This window comes from Mercurialis annua, linkage group LG1-X, assembly GCF_937616625.2.
Source record: "Mercurialis annua linkage group LG1-X, ddMerAnnu1.2, whole genome shotgun sequence".
Taxonomy (NCBI): Eukaryota; Viridiplantae; Streptophyta; class Magnoliopsida; order Malpighiales; family Euphorbiaceae; genus Mercurialis; species Mercurialis annua.
In genome coordinates this window covers 42,382,921-42,406,027 of record NC_065570.1, presented here as the reverse complement: position 1 = coordinate 42,406,027, position 23,107 = coordinate 42,382,921, and the positions used below count along the sequence as shown (strand labels likewise).

The 23,107-nt window shown below is 33.0% G+C and overlaps 2 protein-coding genes across 2 annotated transcripts; one reads left to right on the top strand and one right to left on the bottom strand.

Annotated features, from left to right (window-relative positions):
• Nucleotides 1-4,459: 4,459 nt before the first annotated feature.
• LOC126670077 (uncharacterized) lies at nucleotides 4,460-5,496 on the top strand. The gene is made up of 4 exons (XM_050363737.1): nucleotides 4,460-4,722; nucleotides 4,795-4,939; nucleotides 5,019-5,312; nucleotides 5,386-5,496. The coding sequence occupies exons 1-4, from the start codon at nucleotides 4,487-4,489 to the stop codon at nucleotides 5,494-5,496; spliced, it is 786 nt and encodes a 261-aa protein (XP_050219694.1). The 5' UTR covers nucleotides 4,460-4,486.
• Nucleotides 5,497-11,760: 6,264 nt separating this feature from the next.
• LOC126657074 (extensin-2-like) lies at nucleotides 11,761-16,498 on the bottom strand. The gene is made up of 3 exons (XM_050351698.2): nucleotides 14,612-16,498; nucleotides 12,271-13,790; nucleotides 11,761-12,176 (listed from the first exon to the last, which is right to left on the bottom strand). The coding sequence occupies exons 1-2, from the start codon at nucleotides 16,383-16,385 to the stop codon at nucleotides 12,307-12,309; spliced, it is 3,258 nt and encodes a 1,085-aa protein (XP_050207655.1). The 5' UTR covers nucleotides 16,386-16,498; the 3' UTR covers nucleotides 11,761-12,176; nucleotides 12,271-12,306.
• Between the last annotated feature and the right edge of the window lie 6,609 nt (nucleotides 16,499-23,107).

Here is a 23,107-nt window from a genome sequence, read left to right as displayed (position 1 = left end):
TTTAGTATTGTGAAGCAGTTGATGATGATTAAGACATACCAGCTGCGACTTCACCTGCTCCATGGAAGAATCAAAATAGAACGTTCCATTCTCTTTTTTTTCTAGAACAATTTAAAGTTCAAGTGAATATGCATGCATTCAACTTTTGTTTTGTTATAGTATAACTTTGACTCTTCTCCAATCATATGGAGTAATTAAATTGTGTCACGTTACAATAATTGTATCCTTGCTCTATAAGATGCCAATCTAAATCTAGCTAATTAAGTAGCTAGTGAACAATATATGTAGTATTATGTTTCTATTATCATATGAACCTTACAAAATATAAAAAGATAATTACTAAAAATTCCTTGGGATTTTTAATTCATTAAAAAAAATATTAAACTAGTCAAATTCTTAAAAAATCAATTATTTTCCTTTCAGTTTTTTTTAGTTAAAATACTTAGTCTTTTAGGTCATTAGATTGTGTTTAGGGGCATTTATGGATATTTGTTTTTGATAAATATAAAATATGCATTTATTTTTATTGGCTTAAATGCACCAAAACTCATAAACTTTTGTATGTTTTGGTATCTAACATAATTTTGTCATAAAAATAAATGAATTTTCAAAATTTTACAATTATGACACCGACATCATTTTGGATGTAAACCGGTACCGTTTTGGATGTAAAATGACATCATTTTTTTTGAAGAAAATGCATACGTGGTGTTAATTGCAAAAATTTAAAAGTTCATGTTAAATATGCCAAAATTAATAGTTTATGTTAAATACTAAAAACACATAAAAATTGGTGATTTTTAGTGCACATAAAAGTAGAATCTAATTATGTTAGCAGTTAGTGGTTAGTTGTTAAATTTTATATTTTTTAAATCGGCTAAACCACTAGCCCTACTAAAACTCAAAGTCGAAACCTCATAAATATTTAATATGGGATTAGACAAATTGATGAGTATATTCAATTTTAAGAATAATTGTAAGTTTTATCTCAACAAGAAAAATATAGACAAAACACATCATATTTTTAGCATTTATATTTTTTTACTATAAAACCTGTTTTATTATAACAAAACACTACTAGAATGCAGCGTTTTAGCGACGGAAATTAGCGACGGACGCCAATTCCGTCGCTAAAAACATCATTAGCGACGGAAAATAGCGACAAACGCTATCTCCGTCGCTAATTAGTGATATTACTTGGCGGGAGTCTTCCCGCCAAGTAAGGGAAACAAATTAGCGACGGATTATTCTATGTCCGTCGCTAATTTGGTGATTGTTCTTGGCGGGAAGACTCCCGCCAAGTGAAGGGTAGATATTAGCGACGGATGTGTACATTCCGTCGCTATTTGAAATAAAGTTAGTGACGGATTGTACAAATCCGTCGCTAATATCTATTAAATAAAACGCAGAGTTTCATTGAAGGATTGCCGACGGATTACCGACGGATACTAATCCGTCGGTAAAAATGAAACCCCTAAATCAGCACGACTCCTCTTCTTCTTCCCCAGTTTTTCATTTTTCTCCCTAAAATCATTTTCTCCCTAAAATGAAAACCCTAAATCAGATTTCCTTCGATTTCCTTTGATTTCCACCGTTTCTTTCGATTTCCACCGTTTCTGCTGCCGTCCACCGCCGATTTCCTTCAAATTCCACCGTTGTTGCTGCCGTCTGCCGCTGTTGCCGTCAACCGCCGCTGCTGCCATCAACCGCCGCTGCTGCCGTCCACCGCCGTTGTTGCTGTCCACCGGTGAGTGCTTTTACCTACTTTCTTTTTCATTTATTTAATTTGTTAATTTTAGTTTTCAATTTGTTAAGTTTTAATTTTTTGTTTAATTTTGCAAAATCGTTGTCCACCGCCTTCAGCCGCTGCCTCCGCCCAAACCTGCCGCCTCCGTCCAATTCTGGTGTCAGACACCTCCTGCCGCTCCCTACGCCCGAACCCGCTGCCAGCCTTGGTTTGAACCCGCTGCCTCCGCCCGAACTTGCCGCTGCCTACGCCCGAACCCGCTGCCAGCCTTGCTTTGAACCCGCTGCCAGCTCATTCCGAACCCGCGTACAGCCCCGTGTAGGTAGGTTTTTATATATCTGAAATTTTGTTAATTTTTAGATATTAATTATGTTAATTTTTAGATAATTAAGATTATATATTGGTTGGATTATAGTTAAGTTAGATTTTCTAAAATAAGTTAATTTATAATTAGATTATATTATCATTAGGTTAATTTGTTAAATTCTAACCTTAATTTTTAATCAGGATTGTATTAAGTAAATGTGATAATATATTTTAATTTATTTTTAATTAGAATTGTAATAGATTATATTATCATTAGGATTATAATAAATAAATACATTATTTAGTAAATTTGATTGTTTACTTTGTAATGTTAGAAAATATTCTAATTTTTTATTTATTAGTGTATTTTAATGGATTTTTTTATTAGTAATATTATATTAATTATGTTAGTTAATTAGGTTATATATTTGGTTAGTTAATTATTGTTTGGTTATTTAATTAGCTTGGTGTGTTGGTTGTTTTAGAAAATGTATTGTTTATCTGCAGGGTTTCCCTGAAAAATGGGTGATGCTCATTTATAGGGAAATTGCTGCCGGATTTTTGTTAAAAAAATATACAATTTGAAAAATATTTGGTACTTTATTTGTATTTTTCAATTTTTTGTTAAAAAAATGTACCGTTGGATTGTAAAAAATGTTTCTTAATTAGTTTATTTGTAATGTTATAAAAAACTGACGAAAAATATTACTGTAGGTTTGTTTTAGCTACCTGTAGTTGCTGATATAGCCGTTGATAGTCTTCTCATTTGCGGTTCTGCTCTTTAACAAGTACGTATTTTTTTATTTTTGTATATTTGTATTTCATTTTAATTAGTTAGAATAAATTCAATAACAGTGAAAATAATATAATTAACAAAGATTTTATTCCCACCGAATAAAATCTTACCTAGCCGTAGAAACCCGTCCCGTGTGTTCAAGAGATTGAACGACACGGGATTGTACGTGTGTACAGTTCGTAAAACTGCCGTCGTCTGCGTAATTTGATCACGAAAAAACATATATGTATGGATATGGTATAGGAATATTTGGTAGTTTTCTGGCGTATGTTCTCCGGGTGGCTATTTAATATAGGCTGTGTAACGCTTATTCCTTACGGAATATATAATTAGCGTTACACACCCTATATTATATAATGCACCTGGACGTTGATGATGATTTCGACAGATTAAATATTTTCAAACCGAAAGGGCGACCTGTAGGTGCTTGTCGGAACAGATATCTGGATGATGCTGAATATGTTGCTGCCCGAAGCTACATCCTTTTGAATTTCCCTGAAATCGAACCTTACAGAGAGTAAGTCTTAATATACAAATTTAAGTTCAGTATTGAAGAATTTGATACAAATTGTATTAATTCGCTCGTATTCTTGTAAAAAGAGTTTTTGAAGGCGAGCTGTATGAATTCAACCCCGAAATTACACAGACCGAAGTTGTAGTCAAATTGGAGAGGGAATTCGCCTTTTGGTTCGAGCAATATGTAAGTATTAATGTTGTTTTACCGTCGTAGTTGTATATTATATTATCGTGTTGATCCGTATAATAATTGTGCTACAGGTGAAAGACCCAACTGTCAGTACCAATCCCTATATTCTAAGTCTTGCAAAGGGACCGCTTAGATCGGTCAAAACATTCAAGGGGTACTGTGTGAACGGGTTTAAATTCAATACTGAAGAATATGGGGAGGATCGGGTCACAATGAATAGCGGAGTCTGTGTAAAAGGATCACTCTACGGCCCAGCTGAAAGCGACTTTTATGGAGTGTTGACAGACATTATTGAGTTAGAGTATCCAGCTCTACCAATAAAGAGGACGGTTTTATTTAAATGTAATTGGTTTGATCCTACAAAAACGGTTGGTATGTTAGTCCATCCTCGGTATAACATAGTGGATGTTAATCACAGAAGGAGATACAACAAATATGAACCTTTCATTTTAGCTGAACAGTCCGACCAAGTACATTACTTACCTTGTCCTAGCAAAAAGCGGGACAAGAAAGATTGGTGGGCAGTATGCAAGATAAAAGCTCGCTCTGAGCTAGACATGCCTGAAACAACTGTTCCAGCTTTCCAAGATGATAGTGCAGAACATCCGCTCGATGTCATAACGAATGACGACCCGACAAATTTAGTTGATCCGAATGGCGAGGCGGACGAGGCTGCATTACACAACCCTCCAATAGTAGAGACGGAAGATGATTATCCACCATCCTCATCAGACGATGATGACATTGGAGCGGAAGATGATATAGAAATTGCATGATTTGTTTTAATGTTATTTCTGTAGAATTTTGACTTTTATTTACGTTTGTTGATGTAGTAACTTTATTTTGTTAAAAAATTATGTGTTATGGTTTTTATAATAGATGTGATTATTTTTTTCTTGTCGAATATTGTTTTGTAATTTGTTTTGCAGATATGAGAGGTTCAGGTTCTTCTTCTGCCGGCCGAGGCCGGGGTAGGGACACTGGTCAGGGACGTGGACGTGGACGTGGCGACCCAGAGCAGGATCCACTTGAGAGCTCGGATCCAGGGGCTGAGCAGCAGGTGCTGGCGGGTAGACCCGCACCGCGGAGAGCGGCGAGACAGCCACAGGACCAGCCGCCAGCTACGGACGAGACTGGGAGGATTAGAGTTACACCTGATGCTGCAAGGTATGATTGACAACTTTTTTTTAACAAATATTATTTCAAAAATGTGAAAACTAACTTTTTTGTAACGTACAGAGAAAGGTTACTAGATAGCAGGAACGACAGCGGGAGCGCATCGAGGGCGATCTTGCCCATTTTCCGATCTAGCTGGTTCCCTGAGGGTTCCTCGTGGAAGAAACTGACAGCAGAGCATAAGGGCTTCTACTTCGAGGAGTTCAAGGTTGTTAAATTAAAATTTTAAATATATGTTTTACTGTCTTTTTGATTTCTAATTGTTTTTATTAGTTAATGGTTTGCAGAAGGGTTTTTGCTGGGACTCCACCCACCCTGAGGACCTGATTAGAGGGGTCTTCTACCGACATGCGGCTAATCGGTGCAAAGATACTCTCCACAACATGAAGCCAGATAAAAAAGAGGGCAGTGTTAGTGCTGATACTTGGGCGTCGTGGAAGCGAGACTGGGATACTGCTGAGGCTAAGAAGAAGTCTGAGGTAGCACGAGCTAATCGGCTGAGTGAGCCGTCCGGAGCTGGCACCAGACCGGTTCGACATACCGCAGGATCGAGATCGGCTACGAGGCATAAGACAGTTATGGTAAGTTTTTAATATTACTAATCGTTATATATTCTGTTTATCTACTAATTAACTTTTTCATTTCATATGATAGACTGAGGAGCTCGGTCGAGAGCCCACTTTAGCTGAGTTGCATGTACGGTTGCACCTGACCAAGGCTGATCGGACTGTCTTCGTTGACAAGAGATCAAAGGATAAAATATAACTTTACTATGATATAAATATAACTTTATATAGTTAGTTGTTTATAGGATGTTTACGTGTTTGTTGTGGGTGTTGTGATTGCTATTTCGTATTGTTGAACAGAGTTGTCTGTAGTTGTTGCAGGATGTCCCTGAAAAATGGGTGATGATCAAATTTTAAAGAAAATGCTGCCGAATTTTAGTTAGAAATGTAGGTTTAAACTAATATTTGTGAAGTATTTTTATAAAGTTTTACTAAACTATAAATTTGTATTTTTATTCTCAGGACCGTTTCCAGGCAGAGCTTGCTGCAGCGACCCAGTCTCAGGCGGCTGGAGAAGGGAGTTCGTCGACTCCAGAGCCGATCGACGAGAACGAGCTGTTTTTGTCTCTCGAGGCAATCAAGAAGCAGCGAGTCTACGGTATTGGTTCGGCTTCAGCATCCTACATCAGCCAGAGCAGCCGATTGCGTCGCGGCGGATCATCCCAGTCACAGCAGCAGGCGGTCGTTAGTGAGGAGATCGAGCAGCGCATTGCTAGAGAGGTTGAGGAGCGACTCGAGCAGCGGATGCGTACTGTGGAGGCGGGTTTTGAAGAGCGGGTCGAGCAGCGGATCCGTACTGTGGAGGCGGGTTTCGACGAGCGGATCCGTACTGAGCTAGCGCGACTGATGACTACACTCCCACCGGAGTTACGACCGCAGTTTCCCCCACCTCCACCTCCACCGGCTGACGACACTACTAGTTTGGGGTAGTATAGTATTTGGACTTGGATTTTTATAATACAGTTTGCATATTTTGACTTATTTAGTATTTATCGAATTGTATACTTTTTTACCGTTTATTTATATATAACGGTTTCGGTTTATGTTTATTTGTGTTTCGGTTTTTGTTTATTTGTTGTTGTCTATTGTGTCTGTCTGTGATTAGTTAACGGGTCTATTAAAAAACAGGGAAAATCAAAAAATGCCGAAAAACGGGAATTTTCTGCCAAAAAAACAAAAAATTAGCGACCACATATGAGCTTTTAGCGACGGATATTCCGTCGCTAAAATGCTCAAAAACGACAAAAGTGTACTATTTAGCGACGGAAAATCCGTCGCTAAATAGTCCAATTTTGCGACTACATTTAGCGACGGAACATTCCGTCGCTAAATCAGCGACGGAACTGTCCGTCGCTAAATGTGTCGGTATTTGGTCGGTCAACCCGACCAAAATACCGACAGGTCCAGGTCAACTTACCGACGGAAATTTCCGTCGGTAAGTTGGCGACGGTTCATTTTTTGGGTCGCTAAATGATTAGCGACCCAAATTGTACCGACGGATTGTGTCCGTCGGTAATCCGTCGCTAATCAAGATTAGCGACGGATATTAGCCAATTAGCGACGGATATTTCCGTCGCTAATTGGCTGATTTCTTGTAGTGAAACCTATATTTATTATTTGTTATCTTAAATATTTTTGTTTTTACTATAACACATATATCTCTTTCTCTTTTTCTTTTCCTTTTCCATTTTTTTTCTCCATTTTTTTCTTCTTTACTTCTCTTTTTTCTTTTTTCATAATTTCTCTCCTTCAAATTGCCACCGTCACTCCGCTGCTCCGCCGTTCTTTTGTATTTAACTTTAGCAATTTTTATTAATTCTTGGTAATTATTACAATTTATTTAAATTTTCAGATCTAATATTTTTAAATTTTTCAGTATCAGTATCATAACTGTAAATTGATTTTCTGTAAAAAACAGTACTTGATTATCATATCAGTATCACAATATTATTATATTGGTATCATAATATTATTATATTGGATAGTGAACTATTACCCTATGATAATATGGTTTATAACAAGGTTATGATAAAGTGTTTAAAATATTTTTGTATTATACGGTTATGATATAGTATGATACGATTATGATAGTAGTATGATACAGTTATGATAATAGATAGATAAAGTTATGAAAATATTAAGTCAGATCTAATATTTATGGCAAAAAATATGTTATTTATAATGATCAGGTTAGGGTCCATTTAGGTTAAGTTAGTTTTAAATTACTATTTATCTAGAGTTGGAGTTGAAAGAGTGTTAAATGATCGACTATTAGGATTAGGGATATCTTTAAATTATTTATCTTTATTATTTTTAAATTAAATTAGTATTTAAACTTACTAGACTTAAACTATAGTTTTTTTGGATTTTTATAGGCTATTTTTGGCTAATTACATTTTAATCTCAAGTTTACAACTATGCACTGATTGCGTCTGCTTGAATTCAAACAACCGAGTCGATAGCTTGTCACCTGAACGAATTTCTTTAGAAATCATCATTAAACGCTTCATTCCTTTATCACTTTTTACATATCCGGAAAATAGGTGTCAATACAACGCTACCATAATCAATCTTTCTCCATCACCACCTCATCCTCTTCCTCAAACACCACTCCCATTTCCTCCCTTGGTCTTTCTCATTCTGCCATTGAATTCTCGGCCCGTCAGCTACGGCGATAACTTTCGCTGGTATGGTTGGTAATGACGACAATACTAGTGTTGTTGAGGGAAATAGCAATGATGGATGAAGAGATAGAGAAAAGAAAGAAAAAGAGAAAAAAAAGATGAGAAAAAGTGATAGAAAATAAATTTAAAGGAAAACTCATGTACTGCTGCAAATACTTTACCTAATATACGTATAAATGAAAAAATATAAATAAAAAAAGTGTTGCCAAATAAAAGAGCTACCCCGTGTCTGATGTAATTATTTTCAGTTTTGTAGTGGTACTAGCTCTAATTTCCTCAAAATATTTGGCATTAATTTGAGACTTATAACACAAATAATTCTATACGTACATCATAAATTTAAGAGAAATGCTATACTACACGAATAATTAGAACACGAAATACACTAATTCATTGAGAAATGCTATTAATTAATGCTAGTGGACTAAAAATTCCTATAATCTATGTGTGTATGTCAGCATACAAAATTACATTCCACTTCTTTTTATCCTTTTAATTTAATTCTTGTTAAATTTAATTCTTTGTCTCAATTTTATTTATTTGTATAATGTTTATCTTTTAAGTTTGCTTCAGATTTATTTTTAAATTAATATTAAGAGAGTTTTATAAAATATAGGCTAATTTCCTTAAACACTCTTCACTTTTGATCTTTAATTCAATTTCACCTTACAAAATCTCCGATTACTTAAAATTTCACCTTTCATTTTTTATTGCACTGCATTAAATTGATTTCTTTTCACAATTCTTTTTAAATCAAAACATTATATTTCAACAAATATTCTAACTAGTAATTAATGTTAAAATTTAACCAAAAAATATCTCTACTAAAATTTCAAAAGTAAATAAATTTCACATTAAATATAAATTAATAAAAAATATCAAGAAATAATTTTAAATAATATTTTCAAATATAAAATTAATTTAAAATTTTGAATCGAACCATATCTCACCGCCTTTAGTCCAAAAATTAATTTAATTTAATTCATATTATTTTTAATTTAAATTTAATAAAAAAATTCCAAGTCCTCCGATTTTAATTGAATATCTCATAAAAAATAAAAAAAAGACCACTACTAAACGACCGTCGGAAATCCATTTGTTCTTCACGACAATTCTTCCTTGAGAAGAACAACTGGAGCTGTCTTTCAAGGAAGAACAACCTAGATCTGGGTTGTTCTTTCTAAAAGAACATTCTGGTTTTTCGTTAATTTTTTTTAAAAAAAAGATTGTTGAATATTTTGGTTAAAAATTAATTTAATTAATTTTACGGAACTAAAACAGTAAGGTAGAATAAAAGTAGATATGAAAGTGATTAATTTTTAAAATATTTTTTAGTAAAGAAGGTGGTTTTATTGTTGAAATTGTAATATTAAGTCAGTTTAGTACTTTTAGCATGCAATTCAAAATGAAAGATGTAAATATGGATAAATTGGTATTTTGTAAGGTGAAGGTGCAATTGAATTGAGAATTAAAGATGAGGAGTTTTTAAAGAAATTAGCCTATATTTTATAAAACTCTCTTTATATTAATTTTAAAAAAACATGTGGTAAACTAAAATAATAAACATTGAACAAATAAGCAAAATTGAGACAAATAATTTATTTTAACAAATAATTAAATTTGAAAGAATAAAAAAAAGTGAAATGTAATTTAGTGTACTGACATATACACATGTAAACATAGGTTATAAGAATTTTTAGTCCACTAGTATTAATTAATAGCATTTCTCAATAAATTAGTGTGTTTCGTGTTCTAACTACTCGTGTTATATAGCAATTCTTAGTAATTAATGTTAAAATTTAACTAAAAATTATCTCTATTAAAATTTCAAAAGTAAATAAATTTCACATTAAATATAAATTAATAAAAAATATCAGGAAATAATTTTAAATAATATTTTCAAATGTAAAATTAATTTAAAATTTTAAATCGAACCATATCTCACCGCCTTTTGTTTAAAAATTAATTTAATTTAATTCATATTATTTTTAATTTAAATTTAATAAAAAAAAATCCAAAGTTCTCCGGATTTAATTGAATATCTCATAAAAAAAATAAAAAAACGACCACTACTAAACGACCGTCGGAAATCCATTTGTTCTTCACGGCAATTCTTCCTTGAGAAGAACAACTGGAGCTGTCTTTCAAGAAAGAACAACCTAGATCTGGGTTGTTCTTTCTAAAAGAACATTCTGGTTTTTCGTTAATTTTTTTTAAAAAAAGATTGTTGAATATTTTGGTTAAAAAATTAATTTAATTAATTTTACGGAACTAAAACAGTAAGGTAGAATAAAAGTAGATATGAAAGTAATTAATTTTTGAAATATTTTTTAGTAAAGAAGGTGGTTTTATTGTTGAAATTGTAATATTAAGTCAATTTAGTACTTTTAGCATGTAATTCAAAATGAAAGATGTAAATATGGATAAATTGGTATTTTGTAAGGTGAAGGTGCAATTGAATTGAAAATTAAAGATGGGGAGTTTTTAAAGAAATTAGCCTATATTTTATAAAACTCTCTTTATATTAATTTTAATAAAACCTGCGGTAAACTAAAATAATAAACATTGAACAAATAAGCAAAATTGAGACAAATCATTTGTTTTAACAAATAATTAAATTTAAAAGGATAAAAAAAAAGTGGAATGTAATTTAGTGTGTTTTATAGGAATTTTTAGTCCACTAGTATTAATTAATAGCATTTCTCAATAAATTAGTGTCTTTAGTGTTCTAACTACTCGTGTTATATAGCAATTCTCTAAATTTAAATTTCTTATCACTATAAAGGTTATTAAATTAATAATTAATAATTAATAAAAAATTAGAAATTATTATCTTTTTTAATTCTTTTTATTATAATTTTATGAAAATACATATATATTAATGTGTTAAATTGAATTCCAATTACAGAATCACCCTCTTTAATCAGATTAACCGACCGAGTTGACTCTTAGATAAGTATAATAGTGAATTTAATTACATAAAAAGGAAAAATAAGGAAATCTTTAAAAAAATCAGAAAAATCTAGTGAGATAGATATAATGTTAAAAAGTTTTAATACAGATATATTAAAAGTATACTATTTCCAAATTAGGATAATAAATTATGCCTAAATATCATAAGAATATTTTAATTTAATAATCATAGCAACTTTATTTACATAAAAAAAACAAATGTAAAGAGATTTTTTTTTAATTTCATTTCAACTTCAGTTTTGAAGCCTCCTTAAGTATCATTATCTTTGAGCAGAAGAATATGAGAAAAAAAGACAAAGTAAAGACTTTCTTTAATTTTAAAATCTTTGATTAGTCTTCTTAATTTATTGCCACTTGCAAGCAACTCATTACACCTTCTTCACATTTTTTTTCTCTTTCATTTGTGTTTTAATTAGACAGCTAGCAAATTAGACAAAATCAAACCATGTCACTGTTATTGCTTAGAAAATCTTCATTTGCATAACTTTTTTTAATTTTTTTTAGACTATATTTAAACTAAATTTTTATTCCATTTTAGTATCATTTTCAATGTGTAATACTGACTTGGCTAGGACAAATATATGACTTGTTCCACTATTGATGGAAGCTTGTCTGATTCTTCTTGGAGCTAGCTTCCACTTTCTAAGAACTTGTTACAGAAAGAATTGCAATAAGGAGAAGAAAAGCTGACACCCACTACTATTCCAAATCAATTTAATCCAATAATATTTGTAGAGATGATATTTTTTTGGTCTAAAATAAAAGAAAAAATGGCATGCAGGAATATAAGAACAACAGAAGAGAGATTTAGTGACAGAAAAATGCTCAATTTTATTACTAAAACTCTGATGGCACAAACAACAAGAAGCTCCAAGAACAATTGCTCACAATAAATAGAGAGAGCCCAATGAAACAAAGGCTGTACCCTATGCACTAACAATGCACTAATAAATTAGAGAGATGAATAAATAACAAAAACAATGGACAAAAAACGGCCACTTCTACTTCCAAGCCTCCTTCATCTTTCTTTGGAGAAGTAAATCTTTGAAACAATTTTCAGTTGAAGATAATAAGATGATGAGATGCAACATGGCCATAATAGAAATTGATGCAGTCTGGCCTGAATTCAGATCCTTATTCAATGGATGACTTGGACAAGAAGCTTCATATTCACAATTTTTGTTCTTGGAGCTTTCCTTTATTACATTGTTGAAACTATAATCTGCAATGACAAAGAAGAAAATATGAGATTGTGCGCTTAAAATTTACTGTTGTTTCATATTTTGTAATGATAGATGTTGAGAAACATTACTTACATAACTGATGCTGGTATCTGACTGGACTTTTCGAGCCTAGTAGTGAGTTGGTGGTGGTGGAGAGGCATAAATGTATGCTGGAGGAGGAGGTGATTTCATGGGCGGAGGAGGTGAGTTGTAGTAGTATGGTGGCGGCGGTGACTTCACTGGTGGGGGAGGTGAGTGATAGTAGTATGGTGGTGGAGGTGATGGAGATGGTGGTGGTGGGGATTTGTAGTAGTATGGTGGTGGTGGGGACGGTGATGGAGGTGGTGGCGACTTGTAGTAGTAAGGTGGAGGAGGTGAATGTACCGGCGGTGGTGGGGACTTGTAGTAGTATGGTGGAGGAGGTGAGTGTACGGGTGGTGGTGGAGACTTATAGTAGTAAGGAGGTGGCGGGGATGGTGATGGTGGTGGCGGGGACTTGTAGTAGTATGGCGGAGGAGGTGAGTGTACTGGCGGAGGTGGTGACTTATAGTAATAAGGAGGTGGAGGTGATGGTGATGGAGGTGGTGGGGACTTGTAGTAGTAAGGTGGAGGAGGTGAGTGTACTGGCGGTGGTGGTGACTTATAGTAGTAAGGAGGTGGCGGTGATGGAGATGGCGGCGGTGGGGACTTGTAGTAGTAAGGTGGAGGAGGTGAGTGTACCGGCGGTGGTGGTGACTTATAGTAATAAGGAGGTGGCGGTGATGGTGATGGAGGGGGTGGGGATTTGTAGTAGTAAGGAGGTGGTGGTGAGTGTACTGGTGGGGGTGGAGATTTGTAGTAGTAAGGTGGAGGAGGTGAGTGTACCGGCGGTGGTGGAGATTTGTAATAGTAAGGTGGAGGAGGTGAGTGTACCGGCGGCGGTGGTGACTTATAGTAGTATGGAGGTGGCGGTGATGGTGATGGAGGTGGTGGGGACTTGTAGTAGTAAGGTGGAGGAGGTGAGTGTACCGGTGGTGGTGGTGACTTGTAGTAATATGGAGGTGGTGGTGATGGTGATGGAGGTGGTGGAGATTTATAGTAGTATGGTGGTGGTGGTGGTGGTGATGGAGGTGGTGGAGACTTATAGTAGTAAGGTGGAGGAGGAGACGGTGATGGTGGTGGTGGAGATTTATAATAGTATGGAGGTGGCGGTGATGGAGATGGTGGTGGTGGGGATTTGTAGTAGTAAGGTGGAGGCGGTGAATACACCGGCGGCGGTGGTGATTTATAGTAGTAAGGAGCAGGTGAGGGTGTAGGCACAGGTTTGGGCTTGTGACACTCCTTGTAAGGTTTCTTAGGAGCATAAGCAAAAGGCTTAGCAGAAAGAACAACTTCATACTTAGTCTTGGATTTCACGTGAACTTTAGCACCTTTCTTGCCTGAGTGCAAGTTTGTTGGGATATTACATGCCGAGTGTTTTGGTGCCATGTGAAGCTTAGCCATGCAAGCCTTGCCACCGTATTTCCGATACTCAAATCCTTTAACAGTAATACTGTATTTACCATTGCTCTTTGTCTTTCCGTATGCCTTAACTTCCTTCTCCCCTGCCTTGCATGTTATCTCCACTACAGCACCTGAAATCATCAACAAGCACGGTCATAATTTAAATTACAATTACAATTCGATTTTTTGGTGACTATAGTTTGGTTCGGTTTGTAATTAGATAAAAATTTGGTGTTCGGTTTTCGATTCGGTTTGAACATATTGTCATAAATTGGTCTATTTTTTACAAGTCAACTAAAAGAACAACAATCATACTAGTTTACATCACCTGCTACTATAACTAAATTTTACCAATAATATGGATTACATGTGCACTGTCTTTTTTAGACACTATTATTTTCTTTATGTTTTATTGATACTGCCACTTTGAAGACTGATTGGACACTATCATGCAAATTGTTGAACTTATATTTGCTCTTTTATGATTTATAAATTTTTTCCAAAAAAAAAATTAGAAAATAAAAAAGAAGGCTGTCACCAACACTATAGACAATAAGGATATAATTAATTAAAGACAATTCTAAGCAAAATTATTGCATAATTATTGATGTAAAATTGCCTTAAAAGGGAGTATAATCAATAACAAAGAAAGTAATTAAATAAGAAAACCCATAATTTAATACTTAAACATAAATCACATGCCTAACAGAAACATATTTATTAGCCGCCACCTAAAGTTTAAAAAAATCATTGCACTATATACTATGTGCTTTTCATACAGAAAACATATGCAAATGCTAAAATTATACTGCCAGATTCTCAATAAATGTAAACATATATATGATTAATCTTAATTAAGGTTATCTTAAAGACAAAAATTGGAAAGTTGCCATTAATTAGTTTAATTTAATGAAAAATATAAATAATTCATAAAAAAGAAATAGTTACGTACCTTTGAGATGCTTCTTGTCGTGTGACTTCTCTGGGTATTTCCAGTCATAGCATCTATAACAGTAAACTTTGCCTACTACCTTAACTACGAAATGGTGGGGATTGTGGTGAGGGTAAGGGGCAGGAGGTGGAGGAGAAGTGTAGTAGTATGGTGGAGGATACGCCTTAGGTGGTGGTGGAGACTTGTAGTAGTATGGTGAAGGATATGCTTTAGGTGGTGGTGGGGACTTGTAATAGTATGGTGTTGGAGCTGGTGACTTCTCTGGAGGTGGTGGTGATTTGTAGTAATAAGGAGGTGGAGGAGACTTCTTGGGTGGTGGTGGAGAAGTGTAGTAGTATGGAGGAGGATACGACTTTGGTGGTGGTGGGGACTTGTAATAATATGGTGTTGGAGCTGGAGACTTTTCTGGTGGTGGTGGAGATTTGTAATAGTATGGTGGTGGAGGAGATGGTGAGGGAGGTGGTGGAGATTTATAGTAATACGGAGGAGGAGGAGATGGCGATGGTGGTGGTGGAGATTTATAGTAGTATGGTGGAGGGGGTGAATGCACCGGGGGTGGTGGAGACTTGTAGTAGTAAGGAGGAGGAGGATATGGTGAGGGTGGAGGTGGAGACTTGTAGTAATATGGAGTAGGAGCTGGTGATTTTTTAGGTGGTGGAGGAGACTTGTAGTAATATGGTGGTGGAGGTGATGGTGAGGGAGGTGGTGGTGATTTATAGTAGTAAGGTGGTGGAGGTGATTTTTTAGGTGGGGGAGGAGATTTGTAATAATATGGTGGTGGAGGTGATGGTGAGGGTGGTGGTGGTGATTTATAGTAGTAAGGTGGTGGAGGTGATGGGGAAGGAGGTGGAGGTGATTTGTAGTAATATGGTGGTGGAGGTGATGGTGAGGGTGGTGGTGGTGATTTATAGTAGTAAGGTGGTGGAGGTGATGGTGAGGGTGGTGGTGGGGATTTATAGTAATAAGGTGGTGGAGGGGATGGTGATGGAGGTGGTGGGGACTTATAGTAGTATGGTGGTGGAGGTGATGGAGATGGAGGTGGTGGGGACTTGTAGTAATAAGGTGGTGGAGGTGAAGGTGAGGGAGGTGGTGGAGACTTATAGTAATATGGTGGTGGAGGTGAAGGTGAAGGTGGTGGTGGAGACTTATAGTAATAAGGTGGTGGAGGGGAATGCACCGGTGGTGGAGGAGACTTGTAGTAGTAAGGAGGCGGGGGTGATGGTGAAGGAGGTGGAGGAGATTTATAGTAGTACGGTGGGGGTGGAGATGGGGATGGGGGTGGTGGAGATTTGTAGTAGTAAGGTGGTGGTGGAGAGGGAGAAGGTGGTGGAGGAGACTTATATTCATATGGTGGGGGTGGTGATGGAGAAGGTGGTGGTGGTGACTTATATTCATAAGGTGGTGGAGGTGATGGAGATGGTGGCGGTGGTGACTTATATTCATAATGAGGTTTAGGAGATGGAGGAGGTGGTGATTTATACTCATAAGGAGGTGGTGGAGATGGAGAAGGTGGAGGAGGAGACTTGTACTCATAATGTGGCGGTGGTGGAGAAGGAGATGGTGGAGGTGGTGATTTATACACATAAGGTGGCGGTGGTGAAGGAGAAGGTGGTGGAGGAGAGGTATACTTATAAGGTGGCGGAGGTGGAGAATAGTAAGGATAAGCATCTCCATACACTGAACTCACACTACTTGAAACAAAAACAACAGCCAATGCCAAGGCCAATCGAGGCCAAAGACGACCCCTGGCGGGGCCGCCGCCAGAACTTGTCATTTCTTGCCGGAAAATGCAGCCCAGGCCACCCTTTGCTGATATCTCAGACTTTCTCTATGAAGAAAATAGAGTAAGTGGGTTTAGTTTGTTTTGTGTGTTTGAGTTAAAACATGCATGATTTAAACACTATTTATAGGGAATATGGTTGTTGAAATAGAGCTGTCTTTAAGGACCATTTTGCACAAATTGCTTTTTTCTTTAAATTTATTTTACTATTTGGGTTTCTCTAGCTGGCTAAATTGATTCAAATTTTCTTACTAGCAATTTTTTTTTTTGGTTCCACAGTTCTTGTTCTCTTGGATTCCTTAATAAAATTAAATTAAGATACTAATTAATCTTCAACTACTTCATATTTTTTTAATTATTTGGTATGTAATCGCCAATTAGAGTCAATTTCTCTCTAACAAATCTTAAGGCTGCATACCCTAGCCTAACTACTCATTTTAAATATATTTTAAAATGTATATAAACTCAACAATTTTTTTATATTTTCTTCTTATAATTAGATCTCTCTACTACTCATATTTTTAAATATTTCCACTCCTTTGCCTGTACATATTGTTAATTGCAGGCCTAAGCATATTCTCATGAACTCGCATAAATCTAGATCCAAATGGAAAAAACATAACAAATTCATAAAATAGAAGATAATTAATGATTTCAGCATGTCAACCATTTTTTGTTCAATCAATTTCAATTGTTTTGTAATGTGCCAAGTGGCAATTACCCAAATTCATGCTGCTTAGATACTCATCAAATTATGACTCATTCTTATTATTTCCCCTTCTCAATTATATTATCTTTCACATCAAAATATTTTCTATTTCTAACTCTGATTTTCAATATATTACCAAAAAAGAAAATTGAAATAAGAAATTGCTTATAATATATATTCCGGAGAAGAACCTACTAGTGCACTATTTTGATAAAACAGCCTGTCATAAACATGCAAAACTTCATTAGATATAATTTTTTTTATAATTTAATATTCCTTTGCTTGTTTGACTTAAAAATTGGATGAGTTATTCTATGGATCGGAACGAGTCAACTCTGTGAAGACATGTTACTTGGTTATTACAAGTATATATATATCATTCATATATAAATTTTTTTAAATGCACGATTTTAAGCACCTTCCCTTCACTAACTAAGAAAATTAATGTGATTTCTCAATTATGAGATTGCATGTGGATCACAATCAAGTGGGACTGCAGCTTTTGCTGCTAAAAGGAAGAAAAAAAAGGTAACAGAGAGTAGTTAATTTTGAAGTTCAATTTGATATCGTGCAAGAAATATAATTATGCAAATAGTTTCTTTGAACATGAACTTGTCCCCACTTTCATTGAAAATGACCTAAACCAATCTAATATTGGACCACATCTGTAACTTAATCTTAATTATTGTCCTATAATTATCCATAATTATGTAAAACAAAATGATTTTGGTTGTTTAATTTATCTGCTCCATATTGCGTTAATTACATTAATTTTTAATTAAATATTGGTTTTTATTAGACATTTTGTATTTTATTTTATTTTATTTTATGCATTATGTATTCGAATTTATTTTTGAATTCTTATTACAAATGTATACGTTTTTTATTTCCAAGACTCGAACTCAAAATCTCTCTCCCTCGAAGTTAAGATTTGTTTTTGGAGGGGCAGTAAAAATTATAATTTTCATTTAAAAATTATCATAGAAAATAAAATTTTTATTAATAAGCTATAACTTAAATGTTATAAGTGTTGTGCGTCAAATTGTTAACTCGTGAATTCAATTTTTGTCACAAGCATTTTTTCTTTTTCTATTATAAAAAATAATAAAATAAATTTAACTTTGTTTATAAAAACAATTGAGCCTAATTTAATATAAAAATATTAAATATCAATTGTGGAGTTCTACACTTCTTCTTTTCATATATTAATAAGAGTTAGACTTAGTTGGTTATGAAAATATTTTAATGATATAATTAATTTTTTATTTAAATAAACGATCAATTAAATTAAAAAAATTATATTAGCTAGACTAATATATGCATATGAATTTTATAGTATTAAAATTGTGTAAAAAAATATTACTCTTATAAATTTTCTATCACTAGACTAAATAAAATTTGGACAATTTGGAGTGTTTGGAGGGGAAAGTGCCACTACCAGCCCCTCCCTATCTTCGTCCTTATCCCTTCCTCCATTCTATTTTGCTTGTTATTTTTTTAAAAAAAAATTAAAAAAATTACTTTTTTTCTTTATTGTATATATATATATATTATTTTCATTTATTTCTAATAATAATGATTTTGATATATTGATTGATGTGTAAAATTTATGATTATTTTATTGAATTATATGTTTAGGAAAAAAATTTATGGCACCCTTTTTAAAATTTTAATTACAATGGCACCCATCTTTTAAAAATAATTGCATCGCGTATCTTTTTTTATTTTCTAAATTATCTTTTTAATTGCAAGATAGTATTTGTGGTGTATTTTTTTATTTTTGTTGGTATGTTTATGGTGTACGTAGTTACAGTTTATTTATATATTTATAATGTATGTTTTTATATAGTGTATTTACGGTGAATAAACACTGGATAAAAAAATATTTTTATCAATATTTTATAAAACTGGATACCAAATATAATTAACAATTCATGATCCGAATTTTTATAATTAGTTTCCGAAAGTAGGGTATTTTAAGAGTAATGTTATATTTTTAACGCGAGAGATTATTATGTCTTACGATGTATATAAAAAAGAACAAAGGGTCAACGCGCCCCCTGAACTTGTGACACGGGGTCATCTAGCCCAATTTATACTTTTTTGAGCAACTAACCCCAAAACTCTTCATTTTTGGGTCAAATAACCCCATAATTTATATTTTTATTTTAAAAAACAGATTTAGGATAATTATATCGCAACAATTAGGGAAGTATCTAATTACTTTTTTGTATCCCTCACCTCCGATTTGTATTTTACGCGTTTTAAAAATACAATTATGGGGTTACTTGACCCGAAAATGAAGAGTTTTGGGGTTATTTGCTCAAAAAAGTATAAATTGGGTTAGATGACCCCGTGACACAAGTTTAGGGGGCGCGTTGATCCTTTGTTCATATAAAAAATATATAGCTTAATAACAACGAAATATAACCCCTCATTCGAAACTAATTTATACCATTTTATTCTCTACGACCTCTAAACTAATTTCATGTTCTATTGGACCTCTTAACTCTCTTTTTTTTCTATTTAACCCCTCATTCGAAATATGCACACCACGCGCGCCGGCGTGGATAAAATTGCTGACATGGCTTTGCTGACATGAGGTTATTTAGAACAAAAAAAATAGTTAAGAGGTCCAATGGAACATTAAAATAGTTTAGAAGTCATAGGGAACAAAAGGGTAAAGTTTAGAGGTTAAAAAATATATTAAAAATCATGAAATTTAGCGTATTTTCTAATTTTAACACAAATTTTAAAAATTCAGAATTGATTTGAAAAATGTGAAATTGCAAAAAATTAAAAGCTGGTATATTAAAATTTTTAAAATTGGAAATTCGTGAAACACACTAAAAAATATAATTTTTTAAACAATTACGTCTTTATATAATATTATCACAGTATAGTAAATTTATATATTTTATTATATCATTAAAAATAGGCAAACTCCGTTTATCATTATTGAAATGTAAACAAATATTTACATGTACAATAAGTTATATCATGTAATTATTTGACTAAATTTCAATATTTTTTAGTTTTCTATATTTTTTATTTCTATTTTCGTTTACAATTTATAAAAGTATTATTAAAATTTATAATAAATTTATTTAAAAAAATTTATATATGATCGTACATAAGTTAATTTATATGTTTCTAATCATTCCTGCTATATATAAAATGGTTGAAAATTAAATAATTGTATTTTCGAGAAGGTTAAATGGGTAAAAATTAAAATTTTGAAGGTGCAGTAGGAAAATAAAATAAATTCAGGAGTCAAATAGAACAAAATAGTGTAGTTCAGTGGTTAAATAGAATAATTTATGAATTTTAATTATCTTTCGTGCGCTTCAAAATGTTTGAAAACACACGCTTTTACTACGCCGGACAAAAAAGATCAGATAGGCAAAAAAATTGCAGTTGAGGGGTTAAATAGAATAAAAATAAAGTTAAGAGGTCTAATAAAATATAAAATTACTTTAAGAGTCTCAAAAAATAAAAGTGTATAGTTTATGGGTCAAAATGAGTATTAAGCCTTTAATATGTGTAAAAATTAAAATAGTGACGTACAAAATGAGTTAGGTGAAAAATGAATTAATTTCGAAATCTTGCTAATAGCAATTTATTGTTTGATATTCTCCCGTCTTATAAAATTAGGCAGTGTTGAGTTTGCACAAAAATTAAAAATCAAGGTTAAAGTAGTTATTTTTTATTAATTTCTAATAATAACTTTAATTTGATTATTTAAATATTTTAAATATTATTAATTTTATAGTACTGAAGCTACTTATTGTTATGAAATTATAATTAAATTTTTAAAAAGTATTTATTATTAATTTTTATATTGGATAAAGTAATAATTAATAATAATTTATATAATATAATAAAAATAGTTAAAATTAATAAAAGTTAATATTTATATTTTAAGTAGATTATTCTATTTAGGCTTAAATGCACAAAAAATTACCAACTTCCGCGTGTTTTTGGTGTTTGACACGAATTTTTAATTTTGGCATATATATATATACGAAGTATCAATTTTTTATATTATCAAGTTTCCGTTTTAAAAAACGGTGCCGTTTTATGTATAAAACGTTGCCATTTTAGGTCAAATCGTTCTATGTCAAAAATGGTGCTCGTTTTATATATGCAAAAAATTGATAGTTCGTGTATTTATATGTTAAAACTAAAAGTTCGTGTCAAATACCAAAAACATGAGAAAGTTGATAATTTTTGGAGCAATTAGGCCTTCTATTTAATATAGTAAATCTATCTATATCTTGAAATTTCAGACTACTTATTTTGCCTTGGTACGGAGGAAGTATAATTTATGATATTTAGATTCTCACAAATTAAGGAGTCAAAAATGCTGGTTAGCATTTAGCAAAGCACATGGGTTAGTTTGATTTTTTTCTCTAAGCTTAAAAGTCATCATCATAGCAAATAGAAATAGCATTTTATTTTATAAATTACTTAGCTGGCATATTAACAATTTATGTATTATTTTTAAAATAGATTTAATTTAGTAGAATGATATGTAAAAAAGTTATTTATTCAACATTAAGATCATAACTTACACTTCAATAACAAATTTATCTCCTCAATATTTGATAAAAATAACAAATATAAATGTAATCCAACATTATAAAAAATAACCGAATGTTACAATATAAAATTATAATTTAATTTAATTATAAAATATACCATCCTTTACAAACTAGTGAAATAATAAAATTTTACCAAAAAGTTACAATTCAAGCAGTATATGCGCTAAGTAGAATTGTGCTAATAAGATCATCAGACTAAATCTTCTTATAAATGCCAAAATAATTTCATCCTAAAGATAAAAAAAACAATTATCCTATTTTTGCTAAATTAGGGTTTAGAATATACAAAAGTAGATAGAACAATTCTAACTCCATAATTTGAAGCAATCTTTAAATAGAAGTTTCAAATTTCAATAGTTTTTTGTATTATTTTTTCTCAAAGAGTATCCCAACACTTCCTCTTCATTTTCTACCTTTCTCTTTCTCTTTTTATAACTGTCAATGCCGTGTGATAGAGCACTTCTAAAAATATTTTAAGTATAAAAACTGAAGATAAATAGAAGAGGTGGTTGAAGATGAGCGAAAATACAAACAAAATTAAATGTTAAAAAAATATTTTGTATATTTTTATTAAAATGCTAGGAAATGTTGCCATTTACAGTTATGTTTAAACAGAATATTTCTGTTACTAAAATTTATCTACAAATTTTATTATAATGTTTTTTATAAGATATAATTTTGATGTGGATCGTTTCACAAAACAACAATAAGAATGAATAAGTTCATTAACTGGAAAAAGAACTTCACCGTCAACAATGTTTACCGAGAAAAATACCCCACTTGGCTAGCGCAAGGGCCATTTGATTACCTTATCTTCGGATGTGCTGAAACTGAACCCTCCGAACATGGGCTTCCGTCAAGCAATCATCAATGATAGTTTGCAAGGGATCAATGGAAACTTGCGACTTATTCAGTCCGCTCACAATATTAGCAGCATCTGAATCCATAATGCAACCTTCTGCATGAATGTCAGCTGGCATTTTCAACCCAACCCGGACTGCCTTGGCTTCAACAACTTCAGCGTCTATGATCCCTCAGAGAACTGAGACACCCCAATAGATAACAGCTCCGGATGCATTTATGCAAACTGCACTCGCAACCGAAAGATTATTTCTAACTGAAACAGCTGCATCAGTATTCACTTTTATCATATTCTCAGGTGGCGGGGCCCAGTCTTGGACTTCAACAGGTTTGAGCACCTTAGATAACCTGAGTGACGATGAGCGCTCACTTTGAGAAGATAACACCTGCTGAAAAAGATGCTCCGGAGGTAGTCGATGGTTTCCGCAAACGATATTATTACGATTATTCCATAGAATCCACATGCACATGATAAAAACCTGAATTTCTTCTATAAGTGAGCCATTCCGGCAGCGACCTACACTTAAAAGAGTCAGTACGCA

Excerpts from the sequence above, each read along its gene's own strand:
- LOC126670077 (XM_050363737.1), top strand. The coding sequence starts at position 4,487 with ATGAGAGGTTCAGGTTCTTCTTCTGCCGGCCGAGGCCGGGGTAGGGAC. Across the intron at positions 4,940-5,018 it reads TCTACTTCGAGGAGTTCAAG|AAGGGTTTTTGCTGGGACTC; the intron begins GTTGTTAAATTA and ends AATGGTTTGCAG. Across the intron at positions 5,313-5,385 it reads CGAGGCATAAGACAGTTATG|ACTGAGGAGCTCGGTCGAGA; the intron begins GTAAGTTTTTAA and ends TTCATATGATAG.
- LOC126657074 (XM_050351698.2), bottom strand. The coding sequence starts at position 16,385 with ATGACAAGTTCTGGCGGCGGCCCCGCCAGGGGTCGTCTTTGGCCTCGA. Across the intron at positions 13,791-14,611 it reads CGACAAGAAGCATCTCAAAG|GTGCTGTAGTGGAGATAACA; the intron begins GTACGTAACTAT and ends TGATGATTTCAG.